The sequence below is a fragment of the Aspergillus karnatakaensis genome, assembly GCF_047715665.1.
Source record: "Aspergillus karnatakaensis strain CBS 102800 unplaced genomic scaffold BJY04scaffold_49, whole genome shotgun sequence".
NCBI lineage: Eukaryota > Fungi > Ascomycota > Eurotiomycetes > Eurotiales > Aspergillaceae > Aspergillus > Aspergillus karnatakaensis.
In genome coordinates, this window is record NW_027395761.1 from 188,997 (window position 1) to 216,498 (window position 27,502).

General features: G+C 51.8%; 12 protein-coding genes across 12 annotated transcripts; 6 read left to right on the top strand and 6 right to left on the bottom strand.

The window, feature by feature from the left end:
- Positions 1-200: 200 nt before the first annotated feature.
- BJY04DRAFT_230008 (SDR family NAD(P)-dependent oxidoreductase) lies at positions 201-1,256 on the top strand (the record flags this gene model as incomplete). Its single annotated transcript, XM_073719187.1, has 4 exons — positions 201-317; positions 369-647; positions 709-991; positions 1,075-1,256. 4 exons carry the CDS (start codon positions 201-203, stop codon positions 1,254-1,256), a joined length of 861 nt encoding a protein of 286 aa, XP_073567925.1.
- A 381-nt stretch (positions 1,257-1,637) lies between these two features.
- On the bottom strand, positions 1,638-3,489 carry BJY04DRAFT_196719 (uncharacterized protein). The gene has a single exon (XM_073712384.1). It carries the CDS (start codon positions 3,395-3,397, stop codon positions 1,868-1,870), a length of 1,530 nt encoding a protein of 509 aa, XP_073567926.1. The 5' UTR covers positions 3,398-3,489; the 3' UTR covers positions 1,638-1,867.
- Positions 3,490-4,635: 1,146 nt separating this feature from the next.
- Positions 4,636-6,804, bottom strand: BJY04DRAFT_115995 (amidase signature domain-containing protein). The gene is made up of 4 exons (XM_073708248.1): positions 6,273-6,804; positions 5,198-6,218; positions 4,922-5,110; positions 4,636-4,851 (listed from the first exon to the last, which is right to left on the bottom strand). Exons 1-4 carry the CDS (start codon positions 6,540-6,542, stop codon positions 4,721-4,723), a joined length of 1,611 nt encoding a protein of 536 aa, XP_073567927.1. The 5' UTR covers positions 6,543-6,804; the 3' UTR covers positions 4,636-4,720.
- A 180-nt stretch (positions 6,805-6,984) lies between these two features.
- Positions 6,985-8,603, top strand: BJY04DRAFT_115999 (putative MFS pantothenate transporter). The gene is made up of 2 exons (XM_073708249.1): positions 6,985-7,695; positions 7,743-8,603. The coding sequence occupies exons 1-2, from the start codon at positions 7,114-7,116 to the stop codon at positions 8,577-8,579; spliced, it is 1,419 nt and encodes a 472-aa protein (XP_073567928.1). The 5' UTR covers positions 6,985-7,113; the 3' UTR covers positions 8,580-8,603.
- A 304-nt stretch (positions 8,604-8,907) lies between these two features.
- BJY04DRAFT_116001 (uncharacterized protein) lies at positions 8,908-9,588 on the bottom strand. Its single transcript, XM_073708250.1, has one exon. It carries the CDS (start codon positions 9,377-9,379, stop codon positions 9,023-9,025), a length of 357 nt encoding a protein of 118 aa, XP_073567929.1. The 5' UTR covers positions 9,380-9,588; the 3' UTR covers positions 8,908-9,022.
- On the bottom strand, positions 9,579-13,692 carry BJY04DRAFT_221473 (ankyrin repeat domain-containing protein; the record flags this gene model as incomplete). The annotated part of the gene is made up of 7 exons (XM_073717129.1): positions 9,579-10,611; positions 10,658-11,101; positions 11,176-12,364; positions 12,420-12,978; positions 13,044-13,119; positions 13,175-13,290; positions 13,348-13,692. The coding sequence occupies 7 exons, from the start codon at positions 13,690-13,692 to the stop codon at positions 9,579-9,581; spliced, it is 3,762 nt and encodes a 1,253-aa protein (XP_073567930.1).
- A 791-nt stretch (positions 13,693-14,483) lies between these two features.
- On the top strand, positions 14,484-17,190 carry BJY04DRAFT_196724 (glycosyl hydrolase). The gene is made up of 8 exons (XM_073712385.1): positions 14,484-15,035; positions 15,099-15,187; positions 15,234-15,588; positions 15,634-15,986; positions 16,034-16,148; positions 16,196-16,225; positions 16,275-17,001; positions 17,054-17,190. The coding sequence occupies exons 1-7, from the start codon at positions 14,777-14,779 to the stop codon at positions 16,529-16,531; spliced, it is 1,458 nt and encodes a 485-aa protein (XP_073567931.1). The 5' UTR covers positions 14,484-14,776; the 3' UTR covers positions 16,532-17,001; positions 17,054-17,190.
- Positions 16,714-18,389, bottom strand: BJY04DRAFT_116040 (isopenicillin N synthase family dioxygenase). Its single transcript, XM_073708251.1, has 5 exons — positions 18,000-18,389; positions 17,803-17,955; positions 17,670-17,750; positions 17,054-17,620; positions 16,714-17,001 (listed from the first exon to the last, which is right to left on the bottom strand). Exons 1-5 carry the CDS (start codon positions 18,138-18,140, stop codon positions 16,897-16,899), a joined length of 1,047 nt encoding a protein of 348 aa, XP_073567932.1. The 5' UTR covers positions 18,141-18,389; the 3' UTR covers positions 16,714-16,896.
- BJY04DRAFT_196733 (uncharacterized protein) lies at positions 18,240-21,253 on the top strand. Its single transcript, XM_073712386.1, has 3 exons — positions 18,240-18,963; positions 19,021-19,299; positions 19,345-21,253. The coding sequence occupies exons 1-3, from the start codon at positions 18,830-18,832 to the stop codon at positions 21,038-21,040; spliced, it is 2,109 nt and encodes a 702-aa protein (XP_073567933.1). The 5' UTR covers positions 18,240-18,829; the 3' UTR covers positions 21,041-21,253.
- A 975-nt stretch (positions 21,254-22,228) lies between these two features.
- BJY04DRAFT_196735 (RTA1 like protein-domain-containing protein) lies at positions 22,229-23,700 on the top strand. Its single transcript, XM_073712387.1, has 2 exons — positions 22,229-22,705; positions 22,756-23,700. Exons 1-2 carry the CDS (start codon positions 22,410-22,412, stop codon positions 23,480-23,482), a joined length of 1,023 nt encoding a protein of 340 aa, XP_073567934.1. The 5' UTR covers positions 22,229-22,409; the 3' UTR covers positions 23,483-23,700.
- Positions 23,701-25,280: 1,580 nt separating this feature from the next.
- On the top strand, positions 25,281-25,949 carry BJY04DRAFT_221478 (beta-class carbonic anhydrase; the record flags this gene model as incomplete). Its single annotated transcript, XM_073717130.1, has 4 exons — positions 25,281-25,378; positions 25,437-25,474; positions 25,525-25,664; positions 25,719-25,949. 4 exons carry the CDS (start codon positions 25,281-25,283, stop codon positions 25,947-25,949), a joined length of 507 nt encoding a protein of 168 aa, XP_073567935.1.
- Positions 25,950-26,083: 134 nt separating this feature from the next.
- BJY04DRAFT_221479 (zinc-binding alcohol dehydrogenase family protein) lies at positions 26,084-27,315 on the bottom strand (the record flags this gene model as incomplete). Its single annotated transcript, XM_073717131.1, has 2 exons — positions 26,084-27,068; positions 27,149-27,315. 2 exons carry the CDS (start codon positions 27,313-27,315, stop codon positions 26,084-26,086), a joined length of 1,152 nt encoding a protein of 383 aa, XP_073567936.1.
- Positions 27,316-27,502: the final 187 nt, after the last annotated feature.

Here is a 27,502-nt window from a genome sequence, read left to right on the forward strand (position 1 = left end):
GCCGTCAAAGAGAATTAGGGCTGTGGACGAGAATTGGGCTCTCGATCCAGCATCTCTTTGTCTCGAGGCGGCTACCCAACTGCATCAGCAACCCAGGTCATGATTTAAGTACGTACTCTTCGAGCTGTTGCTGTTTCTCACTCCATGTTTACTCTCTGCCCCATAGCTACCGATAGCGCAATATCAATCTAGTCGTCACCATGCAACCTCCAGTCCCTTCAATGACCACCACCTGGCGCAATGCCCCTTACCCCTCCATCTCCCCTCTACGACCCGAGCTGAGTGTCGTGGGCAATACCATAATTATAACCGGAGCTGTAAGTCCCTCCACACTCGCCTTCTACCGGCACTTACACCTATCACTCCAGGGAAGTGGAATCGGGCGCGCGACAGCCATATCGTTTGCCAGCGCCGGAGCAAGCAAGACCATTCTAATCGGACGCCACAAAGCTAATTTGGAGGAAACACAGCGCCTGATACCTTGTTCAACCTCTGTCTACGCAGTAGATGTCAAGGATGAACACGCCATTTGTAGAATCGCATCTGAAATTGGGCGCTGGGATGTGCTGATTCTTGCTGCCGGGCACATCCCAACGCCTGGTTCGGTCAAGGTCTCCTCTGTCGATGAGTGGTGGAGTGCTATTGAAGTCAGCTATTCTTTCCTTTAATCTACTTCAACAATGTATTGATCATCAATACCTCCACCAGACAAACCTAAAAGGCAGCCTCATCGTCACTAAAGCCTTCCTCCCAACCGCCGATCCCACCCACGCCGCCATCATCGGCTACAGCGCAGCGATTACCTTCCCCGCGGCTATGGTCCCGGGCCTTTCTGCCTACAATATATCGAAATCCGCTATCGTGAAGCTGGTCGAGTACATCGCGGCGGAAAACCCATCGGTCTTCGCAGCAGCAATTCACCCGGGCGTCGTGGATACCAATATTCTCCGAGGCGCGGGAGCGGACCCGGCTACGCTGCCATTAGACGCAGGTGCGTATTTGTTTCTTCTCTGGTTGATGGGTATGTTAATGAAGCAAGCTGTGCTGACATGACCCCTTCTTGTTTGTGTGCAGTTGAGCTCCCAGCCAACTTCGCCGTCTGGCTCACGAGCAAGGAAGCCTCGTTCCTAAATAGTCGATATGTCTGGGCGAATTGGGAGGTTGATGAGCTCATGGCGAGAGCGGATGAGATACAGTCGGGCTCGCTATTGACGGGTGGTGTGCTTGGGTGGCCGTTTAGTTCGGCTTCGGCTTAAAGTCGCCATGCTCATAGTTGTATCTGACATCCAGGTCGATTATGGAAAATCAACAATCAATCATCGTAGTACTTGCATTACCCACTGAAGCTATTTGATCCATTGGATTCGAGCCTGTGAAGCTGAGTTATTCTTGCGCAAGCCATATATCGGAAAGCCACGAATGTCGAACATATATCTCAATGCCTTAAGGAAGGGCCAAAGCTAGACTTTTTCAATGCTAGGGTATCTTTCTATCAGCCGTTCAACTAGGCTTCAACCGCCGTGGCAGTACATGAATGTCAAGCCTTACTTTTAGCAGGGTATTCGTGACGTGACTTTCCTTCAAAAGCGCAGCAGTAGAGACTGGCAAAGGACGAGACGATCTAGGTCCATGCAAGCTTCACCGAGTTGTCTGACTGGCATTTATTGCTGTCGATGCTGGATAACTAACACCTAGACGAAAACGAGACCCTCGACATATAGTTCAAGTACCGATAAATACCACATGCAGTCTATAAGTAACTATCCCATCGCAGCAATGTGCCTCTAAAAAAACCCAAATAGCTCGCCACCAAACGAAAACACGAAATAAGACGCGCCATTCTCAAAATATTCCTACGGGCCGCAATTCAGGCTCCAAGAGCCTGGATGGTAACCACATTACACCGATCCAAGAACGCCAACGCTTCGTTCCTCGTATGCCACGCATCGTTATACGTTGCGCTCAGTGTAAGTCTCCCCTTCCAGGTACCAAGGAATAAGCCGAGTCCCGTCGCTAGATGTTCTCTCGTTACCCAGGGATTGTCGAGTTCGAATGCTCCGTGTGTCATTGAGATGGTGTTGTCCATTGTACCGAGATCTGATAGCGACACGGAAGCTTTGTGGTACGGTAGTGGAGCGGCGGGTGTGACGTTGTCGACTGGGTAGGGGGGTGTGATCATGGCCCAGTAGGAGGGTACCATGTGAATGCGGTGCTTGTTATGGATATTTTGGAGGTCGAAGCGGCGGACCGCGCTGGCGACTCTCATGTACTCGTTTCGGCGCGGAATGCTGTAGTCGAACAGCTGGTCTGGTGCTCCGATTGAGGCAGCAGGGACTGTCAGATCCACGGCGAGACACTCACCAGACACGGAGTGGTAGACTGAGGCTGCGTGGGCCGGGGTGTTGTATGGCTCCTCGCACTGGGGCCGTTCATCCAGGAGGCTATAGTTGATATATCGCACGGTACGCGGTCGGGGCTGTCGTCGCTGCAAATCACGCATCACAATTCCTATCGCTGTGTGGTACGCATGTGTTACGCTCAACCCCAATGCCTTGCATGCTTTCAGTAGTCGGTACGTCGACTCTGTTGACAGCGTGATGGCCACGCGCTGGTGCTTCCCCGTCTTTCTTGGTCCTTCTCGACACGGCAAGCTCGCAATCTCAACACCTTTCTTCAACGCAGCGTTCCAAGCCACAGTCTTTTCCAGTCGGGTCTGCTGTTGCTTGCTCAACGCCGGTGGAATCCCTGCCGCAACGCGAAACGGCGGACTCAGTCGCGACCACTCGTCACCGAACGTCGGTAGGGGGTATGAGTCGCCCTGATGCAAAGCCTGCGCGGCATGCGCAAAGAGTGTATTGAAGAGCATCAACGTACCAATCCCATCGATAACGTTATGCCGACACCTTAGCACCAAATCCGCGCTCACGACCTCATTCCCACTCCCACTCACACTCGCCCTCCTCGACCTCTTAATCATAAACACCGTCGGCAGCTCCGGAACCGGCGGGTCCGAATTGCACCACTGCAACCCCGACATCTTGGTCCTCACAACCCGAAACGTACTCTGCAACCACTCACTCTGCGCCTCCTGAGTCGGCACCGCATCATAAACCTTCGTGCACCGCTGCCGGGCCTCGTTGAACTCCACTCTAGACGCAACAGTCGGAACCTCATACCGCAGCCTCAACCAAGCCTTCCTCAACGCATTCTCAACCTCCACCTCCCCTCCAACCACGGAAAACGAAATATACCCCGTGATCGCAAAACAGCACCGCCCACTCCCCTCATACGTCTTCTCCACAGAGGTATAGAACTGCTCCGTCTCATCGATATCGCGCTCCCACCGCCCCGGCCGCGTCTCCGCCCAGTTATAATCGCACGTATCGATCGAGCCCATAGTCCGTTCTTCTGAGAGTATTCCGACAGACGGAAAGAGGGGGCTCGGGAGGCACGCGAGTTATAATGCGCCCCATGTCTCGGGTTAAACCAGGCAGTGCGAAACAAGAGGAATTAGCCGGGTTGAGCCCGATCAGACGCGGTGGTAGGGTCAGCTGTATGCGTAGGTGTAGCAGCGGGAGGCGCGGATTGCCCAAATGGAGCGAGGCGACTCGGCCCGCAGCCCGTATCCAATTCGGTTCGGGACGATCAACCGTCCTTTCTGCGGTGGGTTCGCCATGTTGCACTCGTGTCAGCTGGAGGGTCCATCCGTCGTGTCAGTGTCAGCCAGGGGGAAAAAGATAAGAACGCCAATAAATTGTGGCTGTTGATGGTGCTGTTTTGCGGGTGAACTTCGGCTCTTACGGGCGGTTGGCTGGCCTGCCTCTTGTGGAGGGTGTCAGCGCGCTAGCTGGTTTGGAGCGTCACATGATCCTTATGCCAAGCATAACGTCCTAATCTGCTCAATTGTGCTCAATTATGCACCTTCTAGTCGTGACAGGGAGGAATCGAAGAGTCAAGAATCAAGACACAATCCTTGCACCCATCATCTGTCAAACAAGAATAGATCTTTCTGTAATCTACCCGAAATCCCTGTCATCATCCAACCTTAAAGGCGGACATTACGCCGTCTCATTCCCGTCGCTTCTCGCGGCTACACTCAAACAATATATTCCGAACACCTGGTACTCTCACTACGACCCTAGCGGTCAGCGAACTGCAGTAGCTCGCCATCACCTCAAACCCAGAAAAAGCTTGGATGTTTAATCTATCTAAAGAGACGATCTAGACAGTCTAGACTATCATGGACACGGTGTCAGCAAAAGAGGAGTTCGCTATTGTCGGATTCGAGATCCGGATAGCTGAAGTGAAGCAAAACAGCGGAGATACCCCGATCCTTCTCCGGTGCCAGCCTTCCTGGAATGTTGATCATTGATGACAGTGGCTGGATCCACAAATACGAGACACCTTTGGGCTTTTGTCTGTCTCGAGGAGATAGTTTTCCTGTTCAACATGTCGGATTCATGGGAGACATGGCGCGTGGTGTCGTTGCTGACGCGCTCCACACTCACAAGGAACCTACCACGAGCAAATCCTTTGGCAGCCAGCGTTAACACCTGACGGAATCGCCTATTTAAGCTGGAGGATTCGTTAAATATTGTCTGAAGATTCTTCTATCCAAGGACTATACGCCAAAATGCAACCAATACCTCCGGACGATACTAACTCGCCACATAACCCAAAGACATTGCATATGCGTTCGGATGTCACTCGGTAGATCCTTCTACGTGGCCCCATTCGTGGCAGCCACAGCCTTCAGCACCACATCCGTCATAGCAAGCACGCTCTCCTCTTCTAGTCTGCGCCCGACGAGCTGTAAACTGACTGGCATGCCGTGGACGGCTTCCGCGTTATCTACAAAAACTATAGTCAGTATTTTCGCATAGAAAAGAGTTAGCGAGAGAGATTGAGGAGAGAGCCATACAATCACCCTGAATCTTCCCATCTAGATCACTCAACGCCTTGTGATCCACGTAAGGAGCATCGACCTCCTTATCCACCACCACACCGGTGGGGAACGACACGGCAGGGTAGTCAAGCACATTGAAAACACCGGTATATCCGACGTAGGCAAATTTGCCGTGTTCGACGGTGCTGTAGGGTGTTGTCGGACCTGGACCACCGATTAGTACCAGTCGCACCCACTACCAAGTCTGTAAAGAAAGATAGGGAAAAAATAAAAGGAAGGAGAGGAACATACAAAGCACTGCATCAATCCCCGCCCCATTCCACCTCTCAAGATAGCTCTTACAGAGCGCATTCCGCTTCAAATGGATTTGCCACATCTCATGCACGCCCAACTCCTCCGCATCTTCGTACGCTTGCATCTCAGGTCTAAAGGGTTCACCTGTAGGTTCGAGAAGCTTTCGCACTGATTTCCCGCCGTCAGCAACAAACATCTTCGACAATGTATCCAGTAGATCTTTATGCTCTGTCGGCGCCCATGTCACAATCTCATGACCCGCGCTCTTCAGCTTCTGCACCGTCTTCTCTAACGCGCGAGCAACGGGCGGTGTAGGCGTACATAACCCGTCGTTATACAGGACGCCAATTTTAAGGATTTTCTTGACTTCGACGGATCGCCAGGGGATAGGCAGACACTTCGGATCATTGATCCAAGGCTGCATGCCCACAACCGCACTAGCCCAAAGCACAATCTCCTCAAGGGTCTTCGCCATCGGTCCGTTGACACTATTCACGGCTTCTTGCCCGGCAAGTCCAGACCGTGTCTGGAAATTCGGGAACCGCCCGAAGGACGGCCGGATTGTGAAGATTCCTGTACATGCAGCTGGGATGCGGAGGGAGCCGCCGATGTCTGTTCCCACGCCGATGCGACTGCCCCCGAAGGCAATCAGGGCGGATTCGCCGCCTGAGGAGCCGCCGGAGGTCAGTTGGCGGTTTCGGGGGTGGACAGTTCGCCCGAACACGTTGTTTACTGACTCGGCGATCATCATTGCTGTCGGGACGTTGGTTTTCACGTAGAGGATTGCCCCCGCGGAGAGGAGGAGGTCGATCAGGGTGCTATTGTACGTTGCGGGGTCATTGACGAGGGATGTGAAGCCGACGGTAGTGTCGTAGCCGACTATGTTGAAGTTGTCTTTTATGGAGATTGGGAGGCCATGGAGGGGGCCTTTGGTCTTGCCTGTTTCTTGGAAGTAGGCGTCTAATTCTTGCGCGCGGGTGATGGCATCGCTGAAGAGGATTTCAGAGAGGCAGTTTGTCTGTTTACGATGTCAGCCTGCGATGCCGTTGCAAAGTGGATTGGGGATGGGTACTAATTGATGTGCTGCGGCCGCAGCCTTGCAAAACGCTTTGGTCACCTCCTCTGCCGTCCATGAGCCAGACGCCACCTGCTTCAAGATATTTTGCGCAGGCGTAGATGTAACCTCCAGCTCCCGAGGGGAAAAGAACCCGGACTCCTTCGGAAACGTCGTCACATCGAGCTGATCGTCAGGAGGAACGATATCCTTCGGGATAACCCATTCAGCGGGAATCAAATCCTTCAGCGCCTGGCGCTTCTTCGCGGCGATCTCTTCCCAAGCCATGGCTGTCTAGTCTAGCTGCAAAGTGTATGCTCTAGCAAAGGTTGGCAAAGTGATAGGCAAGATAAGAATATATGTCCGTGTCAGCCGGTGCGGGGTCGTGTGCCGAGTACCGTCTGGACTGTTGGAGTAGCTCAGGAAAGATAATCAGAGATAATCAACGAGATGATAATCGATCGGCGGTTTGACCCCATCAGGAAGAAGAGAAGCACCGAGGTTATCAATCCAAGAGAGGTCTTATCCTCGGGTTTCGCCCGATATCCGGTGTGGTAGGGGATGTGGGGGGAACCCTCGAAGCTCTGGGCGCGTCATCAGCGAATGGAGATCACCTCCGCGGTCTACTCCAACTCTGGGCTTGATAACAACCGCGAGTCCTCTCCTTGTTGGGATACGAAGAGCGAGGGCGGGAATGATGGCGTTGATAGTCGGTCACAGGGATAGTCTGACCTGTTCGTTGTATAAGAGAGACTGGCTCCGCTGGTTGTTCCTCTTACCTAAGTCTGGAAAATCTCATTCCTGAGCTTCCCCGCAATTTCTCTTCTGCAACCTGAGAGCTCTCGAGAGCTTCAACACCATGCTCAAGAGGTTTGCATCCTACATCAAAGGCCACGAAAGTGTGCCTGGCGAGATTAAACTCCTCCGTAAACTCGACCTCTTCATCCTCTCCTTCTGTTGCCTCTGCTACTTCGCCAACTACCTCGATCGCACAAACCTCAACAATGCCTACGTCTCGGGCATGCGCGAGGAGCTCAACTTCCAGGGCAATGAGCTCAACCAGATCAACACGGTCTTCACGGTCGGATATATCGTCGGACAAGTTCCATCGAATCTCGCGCTGACGTTTGTGCCGCCGCGATTGTTTTTTCCTACCGTCATGATTATCTGGGGTGGCTTGACGATGATCACCGCCGCGGTGGCGAATCCCCAGGGAATCATGGCGATCCGTTTCTTTTTGGGTCTTGCGGAGTCGAGTACCTTTGTTGGCACCCACTACATTCTTGGGTCATGGTATACAGAGAAAGAGCTCGGAAAGCGTAGCGGTATCTTCACGGCGAGTGGTCTGGCAGGGACCATGTTTGGAGGTTTCATCCAGACCGGCATCCACTCGTCAATGGACGGAATGCAGGGTCTCTCCGGCTGGCGCTGGTTGTTCATTGTGCGCTTTTCCCCCCTAAAAACAAGTCTACGAAGCTAATTTAATAGATCGACGGCCTAATCACCATCCCAATCGCCATCTACGGCTTCCTCGTCTTCCCAGACACCCCAACAACGACCAAAGCAAAGTATCTCACCGCAGAAGAAAAGGCGCTCGCGGTGGCACGAATTCCCGAATCCGGAACCGTCAAGGTCCCTCTCAACTGGGCCTTTCTGAAAAGTGTCTTCTGCACCTGGTACTGGTACGCCTTCGTCATGCTGTGGGTGATCGCCGGTGAAACCGAGTCATTCTCGACAAATGCCCTGCTAGCGCTGTACATGCAGTCGCATCCGACCAATTCGTACTCCGTCTCGCAATTGAACAACTATCCGACCGGTGTTCCCGCAGTCGGAATTGTATCGACCTTGTTTTGGGCCACGTTAACCGATTTCATGGGCGGCAAGCGGTATCTGGTAGGATACTTCATTGCCATCACCGGTATTGTCACGTCCGCAATGATCCTTGCCTACTTCGATTCAACTGCCACCGTTTTCGGAGCGTACTACTGGGCTGGCGCGGTGTACGCATGCCAGGCCACGTTTTTCGCCTGGTGTAATGACGCCATGCGATACAAAGACGAGCGGCTGCGATCGGTTGTTATCGCTAGCATGAACATGGGCAGCAACGCTGTGAACGCTTGGTGGAGTATCATCTTTTACTCCGCCAACTTTGCCCCCAGATTCACTAAAGGAATGTGGGCTATGATCGGATGCTCGATTGCTCTTGCCCTATGGACGATGGGAATCACGTACATGACAATCCGAGAGGAGAAGAAGGGCGAGGATAGGGATATCAGGGCGGTAGATATGCGTGTGCAGGATAAGGAAGTAATCGCAGACGCGTAGCTTCGAAATTTAAACAAAAATACGATGAACGGCCGCGATCAATAGCATTTAGAATCTCCGTGACAAACGCTTGCTGATATCATCATGCTCAGCGTCATCCCGGTGCTGGCTCGTGCGATACTTCGCGTACGAGGCCGAGGCTGTCTCGCGGCATCGAGGAGCGTAACAAGCCTCCTGGTCGTCTCCGGACATTGCAGTGCATACTTTCGGCATATTTCCAACGCCGTCCACTTGTTCTGGAGAGTTGACCTTGTCAAAGTAATAAATGCGCTTGGTGGACTATCTGCGGCAGATTTCCAGAAATCGCGACCGCAATACCCTTCAAGCTGAGGAATGGATGGTGGTTCAATTGCGATGGTGATCCATGCCTGTTCAGCGGACTTGAGAGGTGTAAAGCCATGCACGTTTTCTCGGTACACCAAATCAGGGCGTTTGGAAAGAAGTTAAGTGAGGGTCTCTTGGGGTACAAGTCCAACTGCCTTATGGATAGGTGTGTTGCCAGACCCGTCGAAAAGTTCAAGGAACCTATAGCCAGTCAAAGCGGCAAAGTCAAGTAAGATATGCAGCTGGTCATCCTGCCGTTTTGACTGGCTAGTGCGAGATGCCGTCGATTTCAGTCTTGACTTCCAAAAAGCAAACGCGCTCAACAATCCTTTCCCTAGAGAGAACCGTTCGAGGAGCATGGATGGGACTAAGCGAGGATCGATCAATTGCAGAAGGTCGGAAATATTTTCCAAAGTTCTGTTGAGCCCAGAGGTGTCATCTAGAAGTAAGGTGTAGGAGGTTACGCCCGGTTTCATCTCGCACTGTCTGATCCGCTCCGGCTTCGATCAGAATCCTCGCGTACCTTTTGCGGCGGAAGTAGAAAGCAACAGCCAAAGGGGTGTGGCCGTCTAAGGTCTTTGCCTCCAGACATTTCGGTACATGGTTAGCAAGATACTCCACGACCCTTGCAGACCGGTCACTCTCGGGCGGCTCCAATAATACCCGGTGAAGTAGTTAATGGCCTGCCGCAGTTAGTTCTATTGGCAATGCAACGCGATAAAGTGAATGGTCACCTTGAAATTGTAAGAAGTCTTCGATAATGGTATGTAGCCCTTTGGCCGCCAATGAGAGGCGTTTGATCCTCGCCTCCTGGGAATTTGCCGAGATGAATTCATTGTAGCATTGCGTAGAGGCATGGCTGAAAAACCATTGAGCAACCTCCAGAGTACCCCGACTGATCGCCTCAGATAAGAACGTGGTTGCATTGGTTGATTGCACTGTGCCACGACCACGGGTCGCCCAATCTTCCCGCCTCTTGCCGCGAACGGAGAGTCCTCTATAATAGCCGGGGCTGTTCTCAACTGGAACCGTGTTACTGGCGACCAGATCATCCAGCGGCAGTCCAGCCCCGGTCTGTTTCGCAAGGACTTCCAGACAGCGCAATCGCCCAAGACGCATTGCTAACAGGAGATGAGACTCGCCAGCTTCGTAGATTGCGTAATCTTCTTTAGAGTATCTCTGGGTTAGTTGTTGCCCTAGCTTCAGAAGAAATTTAAGAAGGTCAATATCGTCCTTCAGAAGAGCATAGTTGATTAGGTTGTGAACGGAAACCTTTGTACCGTTGTACGGATCGACAACTTCGAACGTATATTTCTGGTTGAGCAGTACGAGGGGCTGGATTTTGCTCTCAACCTCCGTCTTTATCTCACCGACTGTTTCAACAGTATAGGGAGGGTCGACTGTGACCTTTTGCAGCGGCATGAGGCCCGAATCCTCATCTTCATCGGATGCATCGTCATCAGAGTACTCGGCCTGCTGGATATGATAACAGGCCTCCGGTTCCTCGTCCGGTTTGTATTGAGCGACACATATCGCAAGAATGGCCTCCGCAACACCGAGGTGGCCTTGTATGACAGCGAGCGCGAAAGCTGAATACCCTCTGTCATCAGTCACCCCAATCTCCAAAGGTGGTTCGGTGCGGTCCGCTGATACCGTGGTCGTAAGGCGCGTAATGACACTGATGTCGCCAATCCAAGCAGCCTCGAACCTGTGACGTGTTAGTTGAAAAGCGGAAAGAGATGGGTTGTGCGCACAATTTCAGATAATCCCCGCGGTTATCAAGGCGTTGAAAATTCACGCTCGGCTGAAACGCTGTCACCCCCCGGGTGCTCGAGGCGTGATTTTCATGTAGTTGAGGAGAGGGCCCTTGGACATCCATATACATTTCATGCAAGGCTTTCGCGCCTCTCGACACAAGGTCCAGCTCTAATTTTCGAAACCCATCCTCGAATTTCTGGATTGTACTCTTCTTTTCTGGTAGTCCCTCAATGCCGGCTAAGGACTGAAGCATCTCATTGTAATCCTCCCACAGGCGATCACGTTTTGCCCGTTCGCCAGCAACCAGACCTTTGAACCTCCAGTACCGGTATGTTCCCGGCGAGAGGCCCTGCATGTATGCATCATCATCAGGATTAAACCGCTCTGGCGGAGGTTCTTTGAGTAGCTTCTCACCCCGATACGCGCGGAGTGCGGACAGCCTTTTCCGAACATAGTCCAGCAAAGAATGGCCCGACCGATTTCGTCGAGTAAATGCGTTACTAGGAGATCGTACGCCTCTCTGGGTAGCGTATTTGGGTCTGCACCATGTGCGAGTAGCTCGAGACAAACGGAGGGCATATCGTGCTCAACAGCAAGGATAACTGGCTGGTCAAACTTCTGTTCGAAATACGTCCTGTTGGTTGTGATGCCTTTACGACGGGTCCAGGAGAAACGTTCTGCAGCTTTTATGTAATCCTCAAAGGACACCGAAGGATGCGCACCTTCCTTCAAGAGTCTCTTTGCCAAGCCTGGAGCTTTCATCATTATTGCTGCCATCAGAGGAGATTGGATATAAAGCTCGCTCTCATATTGCTGAGTGGCGGATAGGTGGTTAATGGCCCGCGCGACCGCAGGCCGGTCATATTGCAAGTAAATGTCTAGGATGCCTTCATGCCCACGGGCTGCCACGTAGTATAGGGGTGTCCTCCCATCAATATCAACTTGAGCAGGAGATGCGCCGAGCTGTAGTAGTTTTGCTGTCATCGATTTTGCCTGCTCCAAAGGAAGTTGACAAGCCAGGACCAAGGTAAGAGATACCGCACGAACAGTACCAGATTGGTTCGTGAGCTGGGCTGGACGCAAGACATCAGCCCCAAAGGAAGAAACAAGTTCCTCAACAACTTCGACATGACCGTTCAAGATGGCAAGATGTAGTGGTGAGGCGTGGCTATCCCAGGCAACGGCATTGATGTCGTAGACGTCAGGCTCAGTAGTGTTTGCGTCCACTAGGTCCCTTTCGAGGCCGTTGCTATTTCCTTCAACGTTGACAAAGGAACCAGTGGCGTATGAGGTTTCAAGGTCAGAGCTGCTTTCGGAAAGGTTGCTCGCAAGAGCATCCGATTCCTCATCAGAGTTTTCATTGGTAGCAGGATCCGTCTCAGCTTGCTTGCGTGTCTCCTCCTCCTCGTTGTGTTCGCTCTTTGTTAGAAAAACCCGCACTATGTCCACGTCACCCCTAGCAGCGGCAAGGTGAAGCGCAGACCGGCCATCGGCTAGACGCCAGGTAATCCGAGCGCCCTGATCAACGAGATATTGGACTATTGTGGTGGTGGATGACATTACAGCCAAATGCAATGGCGTGCGGCCCGTATGATCCCGGCGGTTGATATCGGTGCCTTTTCGAATCCAGCTCTCCACACTTTCTAGGTTCGCATCTACAATAGCTTGACACAGTCCCTCAGTGTTACCAATGTAAGCCATGTCTACAGCAATCAGCAAGCGCTTATGCCTTTGTTTGTAAGGAGTCTCTGATCCTACCTGTCCATTCGCCCTCGGTGATAGGATGGAAGCTCCCAATCTCCTGGCGCCCAGGATTGTCAGCCAAAAAGCTGATCTGTCCTGAGATAAACAGTTTGCTCTCCTCTTCTGATACTGCTTTTTCTTCGCTTGTTGCTGCCGATGGGCAATAGCCACAGCAATCCTGGATTACGTCGTCGGCCGTCCCAAAAGAGGCTGGATGGCGGTGCAAGTCCACTTCACGATCTGCTTGTCTGTTCCACTCGGCATTCAGAAGGAGGTCTTTTGTGAACAGCAACTTCTCAATCTTCCGCGCATCGTATCGTTTGCCATAAGGGAGCTTGAGTGTGTGATAATTCGAGACCTCATCCTCCTCTAGCCAATCGGGCACTTCATCGTCCCATTCGTCTTTGATGTTCCCCGGCAGCGGAGTCCTGCGCGTGCTAGGAGGAGATGGGCGCCCCCGATCCTGCATCCTTTGCCGCTGATATCGTTCCCGCTCGGATGTACGAGGCAGCTTTTCCAGGACCAGCAATCGAGCCAAGCCAACAAGCCGCTTTAAATTACGGTCGAATATTGTCTGAATAACGTCAGTAAATCTCAACAAGCGGTTTGGTAGATATTCATAAGAACAGCTCTTCTTACCGGATCAATACGCGACCGATCTAACTCGGGGATAAAATATTTCGAAACCTCTGCGAGAGTATTTCGAGAGACGGCTCTCATACGATGGTGAGCGTCTTGAGAGGTCGACGAGATTGACCTGTGTGACATACGCACTGAGGGCTCGCGGTGCCAGGTACACCTGATTCCCGTCGTAAGCGACAGCAGAGCAATCCACGTCCAGGCCGGTGAAGATCTCCGCAATGGATTTGTACAGACGGAGGACAATCTAGACATGGTGGGTGGGATACTGTGATACGATCGTTATCGCGTGCTTGGTGCGCACAGTCGAAGTCTCGGTAAGCATGGAATCATTGATGCACTGCTCAATGTGCCTGATCTTCTGAATTGCTTCCTGTTCATTGAGTCCGTAAAGGAATAGGTCGACGTCGGAGGCCGGTGCAAACTGCTCGTGGTAGAAGTGGCGGATCTTCCGTTTGCAATGGGCATACTCGGCTGGGAGAGGCAGAAGCGATGTGGCCACAGAACTGCCCACCGCGACGACATTGTCCCAGTCTAATCCAAGCAAAGATCCTTCGGAGAAGAGCTGAAAGTGTGTCTGAAACTGTTTCAAAGTCGGAACCACTGCCGGACTGCCGTTCGGTCTGCGATCTTTGTCGTCTAGTGGCATTAGGTATCTGGATCTCTGCTCCTCTGTCTCCGCATCAGGATCCCGGGCGCGTAGTCGTAGGTCGACCGACCACCCCTTTTCACCATCGTATAGGGAAACAACATTGAGTAGCTGGTCTGTTATGGCGGGGTGGGTTGGCTCCTGGGCGAAGATGCGGCGCAAGGTCGTATCATAAACAGAATACGGCTGAAGCAGATCGTGAACAGATTGATCACGATGCAATTGGAGATCTGGACTAGTGCTGAATGCTTCACTGGAACCGGTGGAAGAGTGTGCTGTGTCATCCTGACCGTCGGGTGCTCAAGTAGAGGTGAAGAAGTAATGAATTGGAGGGATCAAAGATCCAGGGGTTGACTCGTTTCTTATGAGGCTTTCGTATTGAGTCATGGCTGGGGGGTCTCGTATTGTGATCCATGGGGTTGGTCGAAGGCACGCTCAGCCCCTAATCCACACCAACGATAATCCATTTTCCGTGTTGAGAGCGACATCAAGGGGAGCAGAAAGTAAGACAACGGGATACAAGGGGAATAGTAAGTCCTGGAAGTTGTTTCTCAGAAAATTTGACCGTATTCTAGGGGACAGTGGAGGATCAAGAGGTTCGATCAAGACACGGAACAACAGGTGCTTAAGTTAAGGAAAACACGGCAGTAATCCTAAAAAGGAAGGCGGGGGTACTCAAGTCACGAGATGCATAAATAGGAGGTGCATAGCTTACTTTGCATTTCTTATGAAGAGGTTGTACATTTAACCGACTGCCCGATTGCAATCATCCGACTCAGACCGACTGACCTCCTCATACCACTTTCCGTCGACAACTCACTGACGTCTTTTTATTCCACCGGGCTTAGCACGGAGAAAATGTCTTGGTGCGACAAAAATAGGCAAACGATCGACAGAAACAAGAGCTTTTCCCGGAGAAATTGCGTCGAGCGTCATTTCCCCCGCAGATTCGGGGTAGCTCAGTCCGATCTTCTCCAGACCCTGTTTTCTTCCCCGCACTATAAGTGCTCCAAAATGGCCCGTCAGTTTGTTTTTCGAGGCAATTGCATGAGAAAGACTCAATTGCTGAGAGCTTTCGCGCAAAATGAGAGTCCTCAATGTCTTGTCAGGCCTTCTGTTGGCTACCGTCGCTCAAGCAAAGTATATCGTTCCCGGTGGTCGTTGGATCGACACCGAAGGTAACTTAGTCAATGCTCATGCTGGGTGTGTCTACTTTGACAAGCCTTCTTCCAAGTTTTGGCTGTTCGGGGAGTACAAGATTGAGGGACAAGAGGAAGGTGGTGGTATCACGGCCTACAGCTCCGATGATCTGGCAACGTGGGAACCACACGGTTTGGCTCTAGGTATGCTGCCGCTTTCAAACTTCCTGTACTCCGAGCAGCATTAACGGAGAATTTCTTTAATAGAGCCCGTTCCTGGCCATCCATACATCGACACCGAGCACATCATCCAGCGCCCGAAGGTCACCTACAGCGAGGAATCTGGAAAATACCACGTAGGTTTCGCCATCGTCGGCAACAGACAGATACTAAGTTTAGCAGATGTGGTGGCACGCGGATAACTCAACTTATGGCTGGCTGCTGCAAGGTTTCGCTGTTGCCGATCAGGTCGCCGGTCCCTACGAATTTGTCGATGCCGTCGCGCCCCTGGGTAACTGGTCTCAGGACTTTGGTCTCTTCACTGATCGCAAGGACGGCAGATCCTATGCTCTTTACTCCAACGGTGATCGTCTCGAAGGCCGAGATGTCTACCTGACTAGCTTCAACAAGAACGTCAGCGAGCTCGAAGAGGTGGTGTACCGATGGGACAAGTTCGACCTCGAGGCTCCTACAATCATTCAAACCGATGAGAGCTATTGGGCGCTCATGAGCCACAAGACTGGCTACAGACCCAACAGTACGTATCCTAAGTCTTTTATCAGACGCCTGCTAACTCCTACAGACGTTGTTGCCTTCCGCGCCGACAACCTCGCCGGTCCCTGGTCCCAACCCTTCATCGTCGCACCGCTCAACAAGCGCACCTTCAACTCACAGTCCGGATTTTCCCTCCGAATCGACGGTACAAAGAAGACTACATACCTCTACCTCGGTGACCAATGGGACAGTAACTCCCTCTGGGAGAGTCGATATATTTGGCTGCCGGTGGATATCGATGAGCGCAAGAAGACCTTGGAGGTGCAATGGCACGACGTGTATGACCTGAACGTCAAGACTGGAGAGTACCGTCCGGTCAAGGGAAAGACATACAGGGCAAAGAAGGCCAAGACCACCGGCAATGCACACCTCCAGGAGGCTGTATGTCAACTCCCAGTGCGATAGGCGACTATCACTAACATGGACAGAATTTTGCTACTGACGGCGTCATTCTAACCGGTATCTACGGCAATGACAGCACCGTTACCTTTGAGGGCATTGAGGGCACAGGAAAGCCGCAATGGGTCTCCTTCTACTACCAGAGTACGTCAACTGCCTCCATCTTCTATTCCATCTAACCATGACTCTAGACACCGACGACATGGGCTTCGGCGATCAACGTAAGTACTTCGTATCATTCTTGTGTTACACATAAACTAATAAAAACAGCCGGTGGCACCCCCGACCGCATCGGCGGAACCTGGCAACTCCGCCGCATCAGCAGCGTCGTCGTGAATGGCGACGAACAGAACGTCGAGAGCCTCTACCAGCGCGACACTCACAAGGGCATTATCCTCTCGACGCCGCTTCAGCTTACACTAAACAAAGGTCGCCGGAACACAATTACCGTCGGCGGCTTGTTCAACGGATGGGATTACAAGGGTGCTGATCTTGACCGCATTGTGGTCTATCCTCCTGAGGAGTAGATGCACCAAAGGTGGAATATAAAAAGGATGTGTGGTAGTAGTACTTAGACCTGCTATCTTGGGTGGTTTTCTTTCGCTGGAGCACGTCTACTCTCCGCAGCTCTCCATAATCTCGATAGATTTCTAGCTTACCCAGTTGGATAACAAGGATCGACATTCGACATTTGCACTCGCTTAGCGTAGTCGCTGCTAGTACCTTTCTAATACAACGTAACACAGTATGACCAGTCAAGAAGTTAGTCCGCCAGCACAACGACGGCTGGTACGGTCGGGCAGGCAATACCTCGCACCTTGTCTAGCTCATAAGATAAATAACCTAATATTATATGGGCACCATATATGGAGCACTATCTACAGATATCATGCTACTGAAGAGCTTGCTTCGTGTATTTGTCATACAGCCCCGGATACCACTTCTGGCCCACGTCCGGATGGCTGGTGATTCGATTGCGCAGATATGCCTCGCCAAACTAGGTATGATCATCAGCACGGGTCACGGTACCAAAACAGGCTTTCACTTACACATGAATATAGTGGCGACAGAAATTCACTCGGAACATCAACAGCGCGCTTCTTTCTATCATCGGAGACCGGAATGCGAGCAACAATGTGAGCAGCTGACTCTCGGAGTTGCTCCAGCGTGAGATCCATGCGCACACCGAGAAAGAAGGGTATGCTGTAGCGCGTTCGTCGAGTTGGTGCAATCACTCGATGTGTGGTTGCTGCGCAGATTCCGCCTGTGATGGCTTCGAGGCCTTGTTGGATGTTCACAACGAGACTTCCCTTGATCGGTGGCGCATCGATCCATTCGCCGTTCTTGTTGAGGACCTGCAGGCCGCCGGTGTCGTCTTGCGATAGGAAGGTAAATAATCCTGCGGAATCTTTGTGTGGGCCGACACCTTGGGAGTTTGGTGGAGATTGGGGGTATTTCACGAATTTTAGCCGATCCATGTTGCCTTTGAATGAGGCGAAGGTGTCTGGTGGTAGGGAGAGAGACTCAGAGACGGAACGCATGAAGTTTTGCGATAGCGTGGCCGATTTGGAGATGTATTCTTCGACTAGCTCCTTCACGCCGGGCACATCTGGATACTGTTTGTGGTTAAAGAGACTCGCCTCTTCTTGATGTATGTTGTCGTACCTGACTGTCACCCTCCAGCCGCCACCATATGTCTTTGCTCTCCGACCACTTGTTCATACCCGGTGTCCCAAAGTCATATTGCTTGAGACTGTTAATTTCGCATAGCACCCCCTGAGATCGGCAGATATCGCACCTCTCGAAGATCTGTCTTGGAGGCAGTCGTCTCAGCTCCCAAACGCGTATACCCCACAAACGAAGGAGAGTGGATCATATCGCATTTCTCCTTCACCTCGGCCGGGAGATCGAACAGCTCTGGGAGTTTTGCATGTGTCCGTTCGATAAGCTCCTAGTCATGTTAGAGGTTTTCCCGCTGCTGAACCAGTTTCATACCTCCAAGCCATGATTTGTGAGGTAGAGAAATCCGACGACGAAGATCGCTTCACGGAGATCTTTCAACGCGTCTGCTTTGATTGCCGGGTCCTGGAGGCGACGCCAGTCGATGATTGGGATCGAAGAGAATGTCTCTGACATGCTTCCGGTAAATTAGAGTTGGATGAATATCTGTTAGCGAGGGGACAATCCAAGAAAGATGGAAGATATTGCGTGACGCGATCAGCTGACCCCGCACTTGCCTGTCTCCATCAACCTCATCCAGCTATAACTTCTTGCGCTCGGTCTCAAATCATCGTTCTGAACATCAATGTTCTCGCGCCATCGTCCAATTAAAGTCCACTATCATGGTAGTGATGAGAGCGACACAGAAAAAGAAACACGTGTGTGGAAAGTCAGCGAAGGCCAGATGGCTGAGAAGGCATCAAGATCGGTCTCATCCATGAGACGGAAGCAAGAGGAAACCTAAGGTCATGCTGCTCTAGTCCGCATATTAAGCCTATCCATTGACGATGAGAATATTGTGGACAACAGGCGTGTATTCTGGTGCTTGTGGCCTGTTTGATGGCGGACGATAGATGAAAGAATCAAGGGTGCTGTGCACATTGCATCGCCATTGCATTGCACCTCAGGCTTCAAAATGAAAATCCCCTCTCTTCTCTCGGCGCTGCCTTTTCCTAACACATTTATTCACCAGCTTTCCTCCCTTCTTTCTTTCAATCCCTCATTGCGCATAGCTCTCTCCTTCCCCTGTTTCGCGAACATTTCCATCTCCTCTCATCTACATTATCAGCCTAGTGCGCATTTCTCGTCCTCTTAGACCTTGGACCATGGTGTCTCCTTCGCCCACTGTCCAAGTGGCAGCAGGTGTTCTCAAGGGCTGTACCAACGCCATTCATGCAGCCTTCGTGCACCGCCGGCTCGTTGACGACGAAATGTTGCAGAAGGTTTTGGACGGACTTCAGTGAGCTTGACTTCCCCTACTTAAACTCAATACAGTCTCAACTGCTAACATAAACAGGACTCTAGCCTCACGTGTGGCCGCCACAGCTCCTTTCTGGGTCATCGATTCGCAACTCCCAGTCTCCCTCGATATGATCAAAGTTATTGATGCCATAATGTCGGTCCTCAAGGACTGTTTGATCTCCTTGCAACGCTTTGAGGAGCTTGTGACGATGCAAGTGAGGGATACAATTGGTGTCACCTCTTTTGGTGCGAGGTCGCTCGACTATAGTTTGTTTGGATGGAAGGTCAATTGCTGTTCGGCGGCGGTGGGCGTGGTTTTGGATATGATCAAAGTGTACGAACATCGAGCCGCTGCGCGCAACCAGACTAACCTATACAGGAACGAAGATGCGCTCCGACAGATCGATGTTGATTTATTTGGTCAACAGGCACGTTGGTATCAGTTGGCGATAGAGCAGGTAGAGGATCGGGGGAAAGTTGGGGAATATCTGATAGAGGAGATTTTCACAATTTCGGAACATATGACACATTTGGAGGAGCTCAACGACGCCGTTAAAGCGTATGCCACTGTTGGCGGTCGCAAAGTCGTGGAAGGATCCCAGGGCGAAGAGAGCATGAAGCAGCCAAGCTTCTTGGAGATGATCCGCTCTGTCGAAGCCGAAGCTCTGGAGAGAGAGGCGGCGATCCAGTGGTGTCTGGAAGCTGAAAAGGCAGGTGCACCTTCAGACGGCGCGTATGATCAACCAACCGTTCCGATTAGCGGCCCTGTGACACTCGATGACTTCGACAAAATGAACACTGCAGACCCTCATTGCTCGCAATCTGGTTCAGCGCTAGGCGAGCCTGTCTCCGACACCCAGAAGCCGCAGTTATCCCCGGTGGATGACGCCATGAGCGTTGACGATGCCCACATTCTCCCTTTCAAGCCGGTAAACATGACACTACCCTTCCTGCCTGGTGTCAGAAAAGAGCCCAAAAGCCTGCCCCCAATTCAAGGCGAGCCTGAGGAAGTGGCACGCATTATACAATTGATCAAAGCGAAAGATTACACGTCCGCAGAACAAAAAGTGGATCAGCTCGTGTTTCGTATGCCACTCGGAGCTGTTAAATACAAGATCGCCCTCGCCGAAGCATTCCACAGTGCAGGGAAGTTTGATCGTGTGATCTCCCTTTTGCAGATTTCTCTTGTTACCCTTCAGAGCGATATGACATCTGTACGACGAATTGACTATATACTGGCAAGAACGTACTTTGCCAAAGGCAACCTCTCGCGCGCGCTGGACCACGTCAGCGTTGGTCTCGATCGAACTAAAAAGCAGCTCGGCCTCTATCACGCTTCCTACCTTCAGCTCCTGGAGCTACAGGTCCAAATCACCCGAGCCGTTAAACTCCCGGGGAAGGCGGAGGAGCTCAGAGTGGAAATGCTACCCGGCCAGTCAGAGTTCCTCGAGACAATTGACCAGCTCGAAGCCGCGCTCAGGGACGGTGAAATAGCCAAAGCTCTAGAGGTCATGGCCGCTCTCCTAGAAGAACTCCGACCAAAGGGTCCGACTGTCAATATGCCTACCGACAATCTCATTGATCGCCTGGGCGATTCCGAAGGATGGGAATTCTACACCACCGTTCTCGGCTTTCACGACGATCACTCTCTCTTGACCATCCTCGCCGACCTCGATGATATTGACCGCGTCATGCTTCTCTGCCTCCGCGGCAATGCCACCGTTGGACTTCCTGCCGGACGCGTCCGCCCTGCTCTAGACTGGCTCATCCGCTCTGCCGCCCTTGCCGGCCAATCCAACCGTATCGAGACCCTTCTTGACCTTGGCGCAGACATCGAGGCAGACTGCGACCACATTCTCTGGTGGCGCTCCCTTGGTGAGGATCATGCGGGCATGACTCCTCTCCATATTGCGACCAAAGCAGCTCACCTGGATGTCGTCAAGGTTCTAATCAAGTGTGGAGCTAACATTGAAGCGAAGAACTCTGGCGGAAAGACGGCTTTGATGATCGCAGACGAGAACAGTCAGCCGGAGATCTTCACTTTCCTTCTTGAGAATGGGGCCAAGATTGAGTAGATAGGTGATTTTGTGTATTTCCAGTGATCTGCATTGTGCATGTAGTTGAGAACAAGACGTTCCCTTGTCTAGTTACTACGGCAAGTTGGTGTGTTGATGGGAAAATCATAGTTTACCTCTGAGCTGGTTAATGAAATCTAACATATTAACGTCTGTAGTCGTTCATATGTGCCAAGGGTCCCGAGATATATATTGTTGACTGGCTTATCAGCGGTGGGAGTAAAATCCGAGCACAAGCTTCGGCCACGTGACCATGAGAGAAGTTTGGACCGTGGGCTCTTTGGCTTCAACATCCATGAACAACGCGATCCACCCTGCGTGGGGCTCAATCTGCGAGCCACGCGGCCAATATTACATCTCATCATAGACGTACACTTTGAATAACGACTACCAGATTTACCGCTCCTCGGAATTAGCGATGAATAACAGCAGAACGATGAATCCGACCGTGAGAAAGACCGAGCCCGTCCCCGCCCCCGTCCGTCCGCTCAAAACAGACCCCAAATATGTGGAACACGTGACTCCATCGCCGCGACGTTATTGGCACGCTCGTGAAGATAGAGTGTCGATCGTTGCAGCCTGGATGCCATGAAAAGCAGTGCTTTAGCGCGTCGCATCTCCTTATCCGGCTGAAGGGCAGTGCAGACCGGGGTCCGGTAGGGCAGAGCGGCGGAACATACGGACGCTCTAGTCGCTGTCGAGGCTCGTACGGACCAGGACACGGATGGACACTCAGGGTCTTGCGAAACGTGGTCAGTCCGAGTCCGGTCCCATATGATCCATACCCACGTCCTGCTCCGGTCCGTGATTTGTCGGTCCTTGGCGTTGAGGCTGGCGGCAGTGCTGACAAGTCAAACTTACGAGGCCGATTAGGGGTTTGATCGCCAGATCCTGGGAGTGTGATTGGGCAACTCGTAAGGCCAATTAACAAAAATAGACACCTCAGAGAGAATGATGGCAGCCTGTGCCAAGTCGTCAAGGCTCAAGCAGTGACAAGCACAGCGCTGGGCAGTGCTGGGGAGCAGGCTAGCCTGATATGTCATGGCTTTGCGATGATGATTACGACCTGGCCAATCAGTGGCGATCTAGCCCGAGCTTAATCTCACTGGCTCCACTCTTGTTCCTTCAGCTAGGTAGCTTTATTTTGATTCTCCAGAGTCAACGGCTGTGTTCACTGTTGGGCGTCCTGACACTGCTTACTCTGACGGCCGTACTGGAATCATGGTGAGAGGTCTATATAAGGGGTCTGAATTCCCCAGGTTGGATCCTCTTCATCAGCAGCATCAGCATCAGCCCCGACATTTAAGCTTATCTACACTTCTCTCGACTTGAACCTGTCTCATACTTGATTTCTATCACAACCGCTAACATGGTCATGGAAACAATGCCCACCAACCAGACTCTTCTGGAAAACCCTGAACTATGCACAATCGACACATGCCCTCTGAGCATGGCATCGGTCGAGTACCGGCCCGTGCTCTGGGGTCAGATTCTCTTCATGGCTATCTTCGGTATTGCCGCCATCATCCAACTCATCCTCGGTATCCGCTACAAGACATGGACCTTCATGGTAGCCATGGTTCTTGGCTTGATCGGTGAAGTTGTCGGATATGGCGGCCGTGTCAGCCTCTGGGATAACCCCTTCAACGGCGATGCCTTCCTTCAGTATGTCCCATCACATCTACACACTCCACCAACCAAACTCACAAGCATAGATACCTGGTAGCCCTAACAATCGCCCCCGCCTTCCTCACGGCCGCCATCTACCTCACCCTCTCCCGCATTGTCGTCGCCTACGGTGAAAAGATCTCCTACTTCAAGCCCCGCACCTACACAATCACCTTCATCACCTTCGACTTCATCGCTCTCCTCTTGCAAGCCATCGGCGGCGCCATTGCCTCCACAGCCGAAGACGATGACCGCGAAATGACCGACATGGGCATCAACATCATGATCGCCGGTCTCGCATGGCAGGTCGCCTCCCTCCTGATCTTCACCGGCATGGCCGGCCACTTCTTCATGCGCGTGCGCAAGGCATCCCCCTCCGACTTCAACATCGAGTTCGAGAACCTCCGCCGCAGTCGGTACTTCAAGGCTTCTCTTTGGGGTCTCGGCATCGCGACGCTCGTCATTATCATCCGATCGGTTTTCCGATGTGCCGAACTCTCTGAGGGCTTCGACGGACATCTCGCCAATGATGAGGTTACCTTTATGATCCTTGAAGCCGCTATGATTGCCATCTCCGTTATCCTCCTCTGTGTCTTCCACCCTGGTGCCGTCTGGAAGGGCCAGTGGAACCAGGCTGTTTGGCATACGCGCGCCGGAAAGGGCAAGGGTGAATATGCGAAGACTGGCAGTGTGAGCTCGGATATCTCGCTGAACCCGACAGGTGCCTATCCTCCTACTTCCTACCAACCGAGCTACGACACTAGCCGTGTTTAAGAGAGAGAGATTAGACGAGATTAGATGATGGGATTTGGCTGGAATAGACTGGGATTTCCATTTTTCTGATGCGCACGATTTGATTCCCTTTTTTCTCTTTATTTCCTCCTTTCCTATGTTTTGATAGAGATGCGATATCCAAATTCTGGCTTTTGTCTATCTGTTCGTTAGCGAGCGCTCTCGATGACTACAAAATGAATTCCTCCAACTTTTCACAATCACTCTTTTCTTTGCTCCGCACTGTCTAACAGTACGCCGCGAATCAGATCCTGAAACACGCTACGTAAGAGTAAAACTGTTGGGATCAGCGCCAGCAGTACCAGCCCAACGACCCTAAAATCTTAGTGCAGGGGTCCGTTCCGCGAGGCTGTTTTTACGCTTTCATCCCCGAGACCTCTCAGCCGCACGACGCCAAAAGTTCAGGTGTGACAGTGGAGCATCAGTTGAGTCATATTTATCTGTTAGGCTGTGATGCGTTGGTTTTGGCCCCCAACGGTAGAAAGTTCAATAAATCTACACTGCCGCCAGGAGAATGAACGGCAGGAGGGAGGAAGAGGTACTTAAATAATGGATGTCGATCCTTGCAAGGCTGAGCGCGGATTCTTTTTAATTTTGAGAAATTTTTTCACTGGGTCAGAGTATCAGTGCTAAGCGCTGCACTATGTAAATGCTTTCTCATTCCTTCAAGCCATGGCCTGGAAGCTCGTCACTGTAGCCTGTGTGGTTCCCCAGCGGCCGTTTGGCAAGGTGAGCCTCATATAGAGCCTGGTCCTTGTGTATTCATTCGAGCTGCGTAAACATGAATGCCGGTGCTCAAGAGGTTTAGCTGTTCGTCAGTCCGTCTCTTTACACTGTGGAATTGCCGCTGTCGAGACCATTGGTATGCTCAGCGATCTCCATCTGGTGCCTCAGGCCTGAACAGCTAGCCTTCTCCGCAGGCGGAGCTCCAAACCCCATCGTCATCACCGTAGCCCAACTCTGTGTCCCATGGCTCATTTACTGGTCCTTGCTTTCAATCAAACATACCGGGAATGATCTAGGATCTGCCAGTACGATCTGCGCATAATGGTGCTGGAGTCGCCCAGCGGATATGCCGCTCACTAGAATCGCCACATCGTGTGCGCTGCATGTTCCTATGGAGGATCATGACAAGCGCGTATACTGTACCCTTTACTGGTCTTAACAGCATAATAAGAGCCAGAAAGAAAGAGCTATCCGGAGAATAATATCACAAAGGTAGTTGGTTGCGTGGACCATATAATAGTGCGTCCTGGTAAACATAGCTTGGAGCCTAAATTGACAGGTCGCTCGGCGGGATGGGCTTCGTGTTCAGACCTGTCGATCGAGCGCGGCTTCTTGGAATTGCCAGTTGGTGTGCAGACGATATTTTTTTTTTGCCCAACAGTAATCACACTTTGATAAACTAATTCTTCCAGTGGTGCTATTAATGTGACTTTACTTTGCAAGGAAATCAAACACTGCTGAAAGATTGTTGCTGTCCTTTAACTTGCAATTCGCCTGACTCACGATGGGTCGCGACTGAAAGGGCTGACCTCGTGTGGAATTCGAACATTTTCTTATGCTCCATAGAATACTGATGAGGGATGACATTCGTGAATAATTGTACCCGACTCAGGAGGATTTCCGGAGAACACTATGTTTAGGCATGCTCATAGTCTACTCCAATCACGCAAGCGCTACTGAACCCGCGCAAACAGGACGGAATCTACAAAACCTCGCCAGGGCCCTGCTAGATTAGAGATCCGGACCTTAATTAAAATCGTATATAAAAGCTATTATGTCGTTCGTCTTCTCACAGACCCGCGAGTTCGAGGCCGCGAACGAGAAGTATGCGGCGAACTTCGCCAAGGGAGACCTTGCGCTTTCCCCAGCGAGGTAAGCAAAACATCCTTTACCTCACAATAACTGGGCTAATGCTAAATATTGTGCATAGGAAAGTCGCAGTTGTCGCTTGCATGGACGCGAGGCTTGGTTTGTCTCGCAACCCTGAACGCGAAAAACAACCACTAATCGACTCGCAGACCCCGCCAAAGCCCTAGGCCTGGAGGAAGGCGACGCCCATGTCATCCGCAACGCTGGAGGGCGCGCAATAGACGCAATCCGCAGTCTTGTCATCTCGCAGCAGTTGCTTGGAACGAGGGAGATTGTTCTCGTGCACCATGTATTTTCCCTCTCTACCACTGCCTTTGATTCAAGACAGGCTGACGAAAGGTAGACTGATTGCGGCATGTTAACCTTCTCTGACGAGACAATTCGGGAGAAGATCAAAACGGAACTGGAGCAGGATGCGGACCATATCGCCTTCCTGCCGTTCGAGGATTTGAAGCAGAGTGTCCTTGATGATGTTAAGTTGCTGGAGAAGCACGAGTTGATTCTCGATGTGCCGATTACGGGGTATATCTATCATGTTGAGACGGGGAAGATTGAGAAGGTTCAACGGGTTTAAACTAGGTGCGAAAGACTGTTGCTGCGATACGGCTGATGGTGGTCGTGGGGTTTATAGAGGAGTGTGGCGTTGTGGTAGACGAAAAGACGTGAGTAAAGTTGTTTAATCAATCAGAAGATGTACGATCTAGGTCCTCATAACCATCCAAGTTCATGCTGCATGTCTTTGCTACTGCTCCTTGTTTCGTCCACACGGATCACAAGTTTCGTTCCTGAGATCTCCATATTACGAAGCCTCAATAGCCCCAGGTTCACCGCATCAAAGCCCCCAGAGAGCACTGATACCCGCGGTGGCTTGAGCCTACCATCGCTCAAATACGTTGTCAGCTCTTTCAGCAGCGCTGCCCCAAACTCAGGCTCATTGTGAAAGACCTTAACCTTGATAGTCGGCAGACTCAACCCCTTAAACTCCGGATCCTCCTCGACACCCCGTGGAAGACCAGCCAACGCAACTAAAACAGACTCATCCTTTCCATTCTTCCCATCCTTTCTCAGAATCCTCGCACAGAACCCCGCCGTCGTAACTCCCACAGCATCAAACGCCAGCCGTAATCCCCCATCTCTCTTCGTGACCTCTTCAACCCTCGGCAGCGCCTCCTCAGGAAATCTCCGATCCAGCACAACATCCGCCCCTGCATCCTTCAAATACTCAAAATTACGCACCGACGCAACAGCAATCACACTCAACCCGTAGATCTTCGCCAGCTGGATCGCCATATACCCTGTACTCGTTGCGCCGCCCCAGATGAGGAGCCATTGCCTCTGGCTACCTCCGCCTCGACCATCGCCATTACTATCCACCCTCGATTTTAACCCCAATCCCAGCTCAATACCCATATACCGCTGCAAGACCACCCCCGCCGTAACCCCCGCAACCGGAACCGCAGCCGCCTGTTCAAACCCCAATCCCGAGGGGATCCTCGCGACAGAAGTTGCAGCCGCAACGAAGAACTCCTGATAGCTCCCCGCGTTGGATTTGGTGTAGTCCGTCAAGGTGAACACGGCATCGCCGATAGATAAGCCCGTGACATTCCTCCCAATGGATTCAATAGAACCAGACGCGTCGCGCCCGTTTATCCAAGGGAGACTGGAGATGCCGAAGTTGTAGGTCTTGCTTTGCCTTTTTGCTTTCCTTTTAGTTTCCGCTTCCGTATAGTGTTCGGGAGAGAAGGGAAGATGGAGCGATGGTGTCTAGCTTACCAGTCTACGGGATTCAGCGAGACAGCCGCGCAGCGGACCAGAACCTCGTCTGGACCGGGGGTGGGGACTGGGTGATTGTGCTCGAGCGTGTGTTCCTCTCCAAGGCCGTGGATGAGGAGGGCTTTTGCGAGGGTTGGGGTTCGGGGTTTGCGGGTGTAGAGGGACATGGTTTGGGGTCGGCCTTGTGGATGGCATGATACGATGTTTGTGTGAGCTATATGGCGCTGCCTTGATATTGGGGAGATGTTAACTTCCTGTCTTTGGTCTAGATGTGGAATTGGAGTAGTTAGAGTGCTGGTGGAGTCCGGTGGGTTTTGCCATTGTTGGTATAAAGCACGTAATATCTTCGAGATC

What these genes read in the sequence shown, in the direction of transcription:
- BJY04DRAFT_196719 (XM_073712384.1), bottom strand. Translation starts at nt 3,397, where the DNA reads ATGGGCTCGATCGATACGTGCGATTATAACTGGGCGGAGACGCGGCCG.
- BJY04DRAFT_115995 (XM_073708248.1), bottom strand. Translation starts at nt 6,542, where the DNA reads ATGGCTTGGGAAGAGATCGCCGCGAAGAAGCGCCAGGCGCTGAAGGAT. An exon ending in CGGCCGCAGCACATCAATTA is followed by an intron (nt 6,219 to 6,272) that starts GTACCCATCCCC and finishes CATCGTAAACAG; the next exon opens with ACAAACTGCCTCTCTGAAAT. An exon ending in GGGGATTGATGCAGTGCTTT is followed by an intron (nt 5,111 to 5,197) that starts GTATGTTCCTCT and finishes TCGGTGGTCCAG; the next exon opens with GTCCGACAACACCCTACAGC.
- BJY04DRAFT_115999 (XM_073708249.1), top strand. Translation starts at nt 7,114, where the DNA reads ATGCTCAAGAGGTTTGCATCCTACATCAAAGGCCACGAAAGTGTGCCT. An exon ending in GCTGGCGCTGGTTGTTCATT is followed by an intron (nt 7,696 to 7,742) that starts GTGCGCTTTTCC and finishes CTAATTTAATAG; the next exon opens with ATCGACGGCCTAATCACCAT.
- BJY04DRAFT_116001 (XM_073708250.1), bottom strand. Translation starts at nt 9,379, where the DNA reads ATGAAACCGGGCGTAACCTCCTACACCTTACTTCTAGATGACACCTCT.
- BJY04DRAFT_196724 (XM_073712385.1), top strand. Translation starts at nt 14,777, where the DNA reads ATGAGAGTCCTCAATGTCTTGTCAGGCCTTCTGTTGGCTACCGTCGCT. An exon ending in GACTGGCTACAGACCCAACA is followed by an intron (nt 15,589 to 15,633) that starts GTACGTATCCTA and finishes TAACTCCTACAG; the next exon opens with ACGTTGTTGCCTTCCGCGCC. An exon ending in CATGGGCTTCGGCGATCAAC is followed by an intron (nt 16,226 to 16,274) that starts GTAAGTACTTCG and finishes TAATAAAAACAG; the next exon opens with CCGGTGGCACCCCCGACCGC.
- BJY04DRAFT_116040 (XM_073708251.1), bottom strand. Translation starts at nt 18,140, where the DNA reads ATGTCAGAGACATTCTCTTCGATCCCAATCATCGACTGGCGTCGCCTC. An exon ending in GGCTGGAGGGTGACAGTCAG is followed by an intron (nt 17,621 to 17,669) that starts GTACGACAACAT and finishes AACCACAAACAG; the next exon opens with TATCCAGATGTGCCCGGCGT. An exon ending in TGTCGCCACTATATTCATGT is followed by an intron (nt 17,002 to 17,053) that starts GTAAGTGAAAGC and finishes GATCATACCTAG; the next exon opens with TTTGGCGAGGCATATCTGCG.
- BJY04DRAFT_196733 (XM_073712386.1), top strand. Translation starts at nt 18,830, where the DNA reads ATGGTGTCTCCTTCGCCCACTGTCCAAGTGGCAGCAGGTGTTCTCAAG. An exon ending in AAGGTTTTGGACGGACTTCA is followed by an intron (nt 18,964 to 19,020) that starts GTGAGCTTGACT and finishes TAACATAAACAG; the next exon opens with GACTCTAGCCTCACGTGTGG. An exon ending in GTTTTGGATATGATCAAAGT is followed by an intron (nt 19,300 to 19,344) that starts GTACGAACATCG and finishes TAACCTATACAG; the next exon opens with GAACGAAGATGCGCTCCGAC.
- BJY04DRAFT_196735 (XM_073712387.1), top strand. Translation starts at nt 22,410, where the DNA reads ATGGTCATGGAAACAATGCCCACCAACCAGACTCTTCTGGAAAACCCT. An exon ending in AACGGCGATGCCTTCCTTCA is followed by an intron (nt 22,706 to 22,755) that starts GTATGTCCCATC and finishes TCACAAGCATAG; the next exon opens with ATACCTGGTAGCCCTAACAA.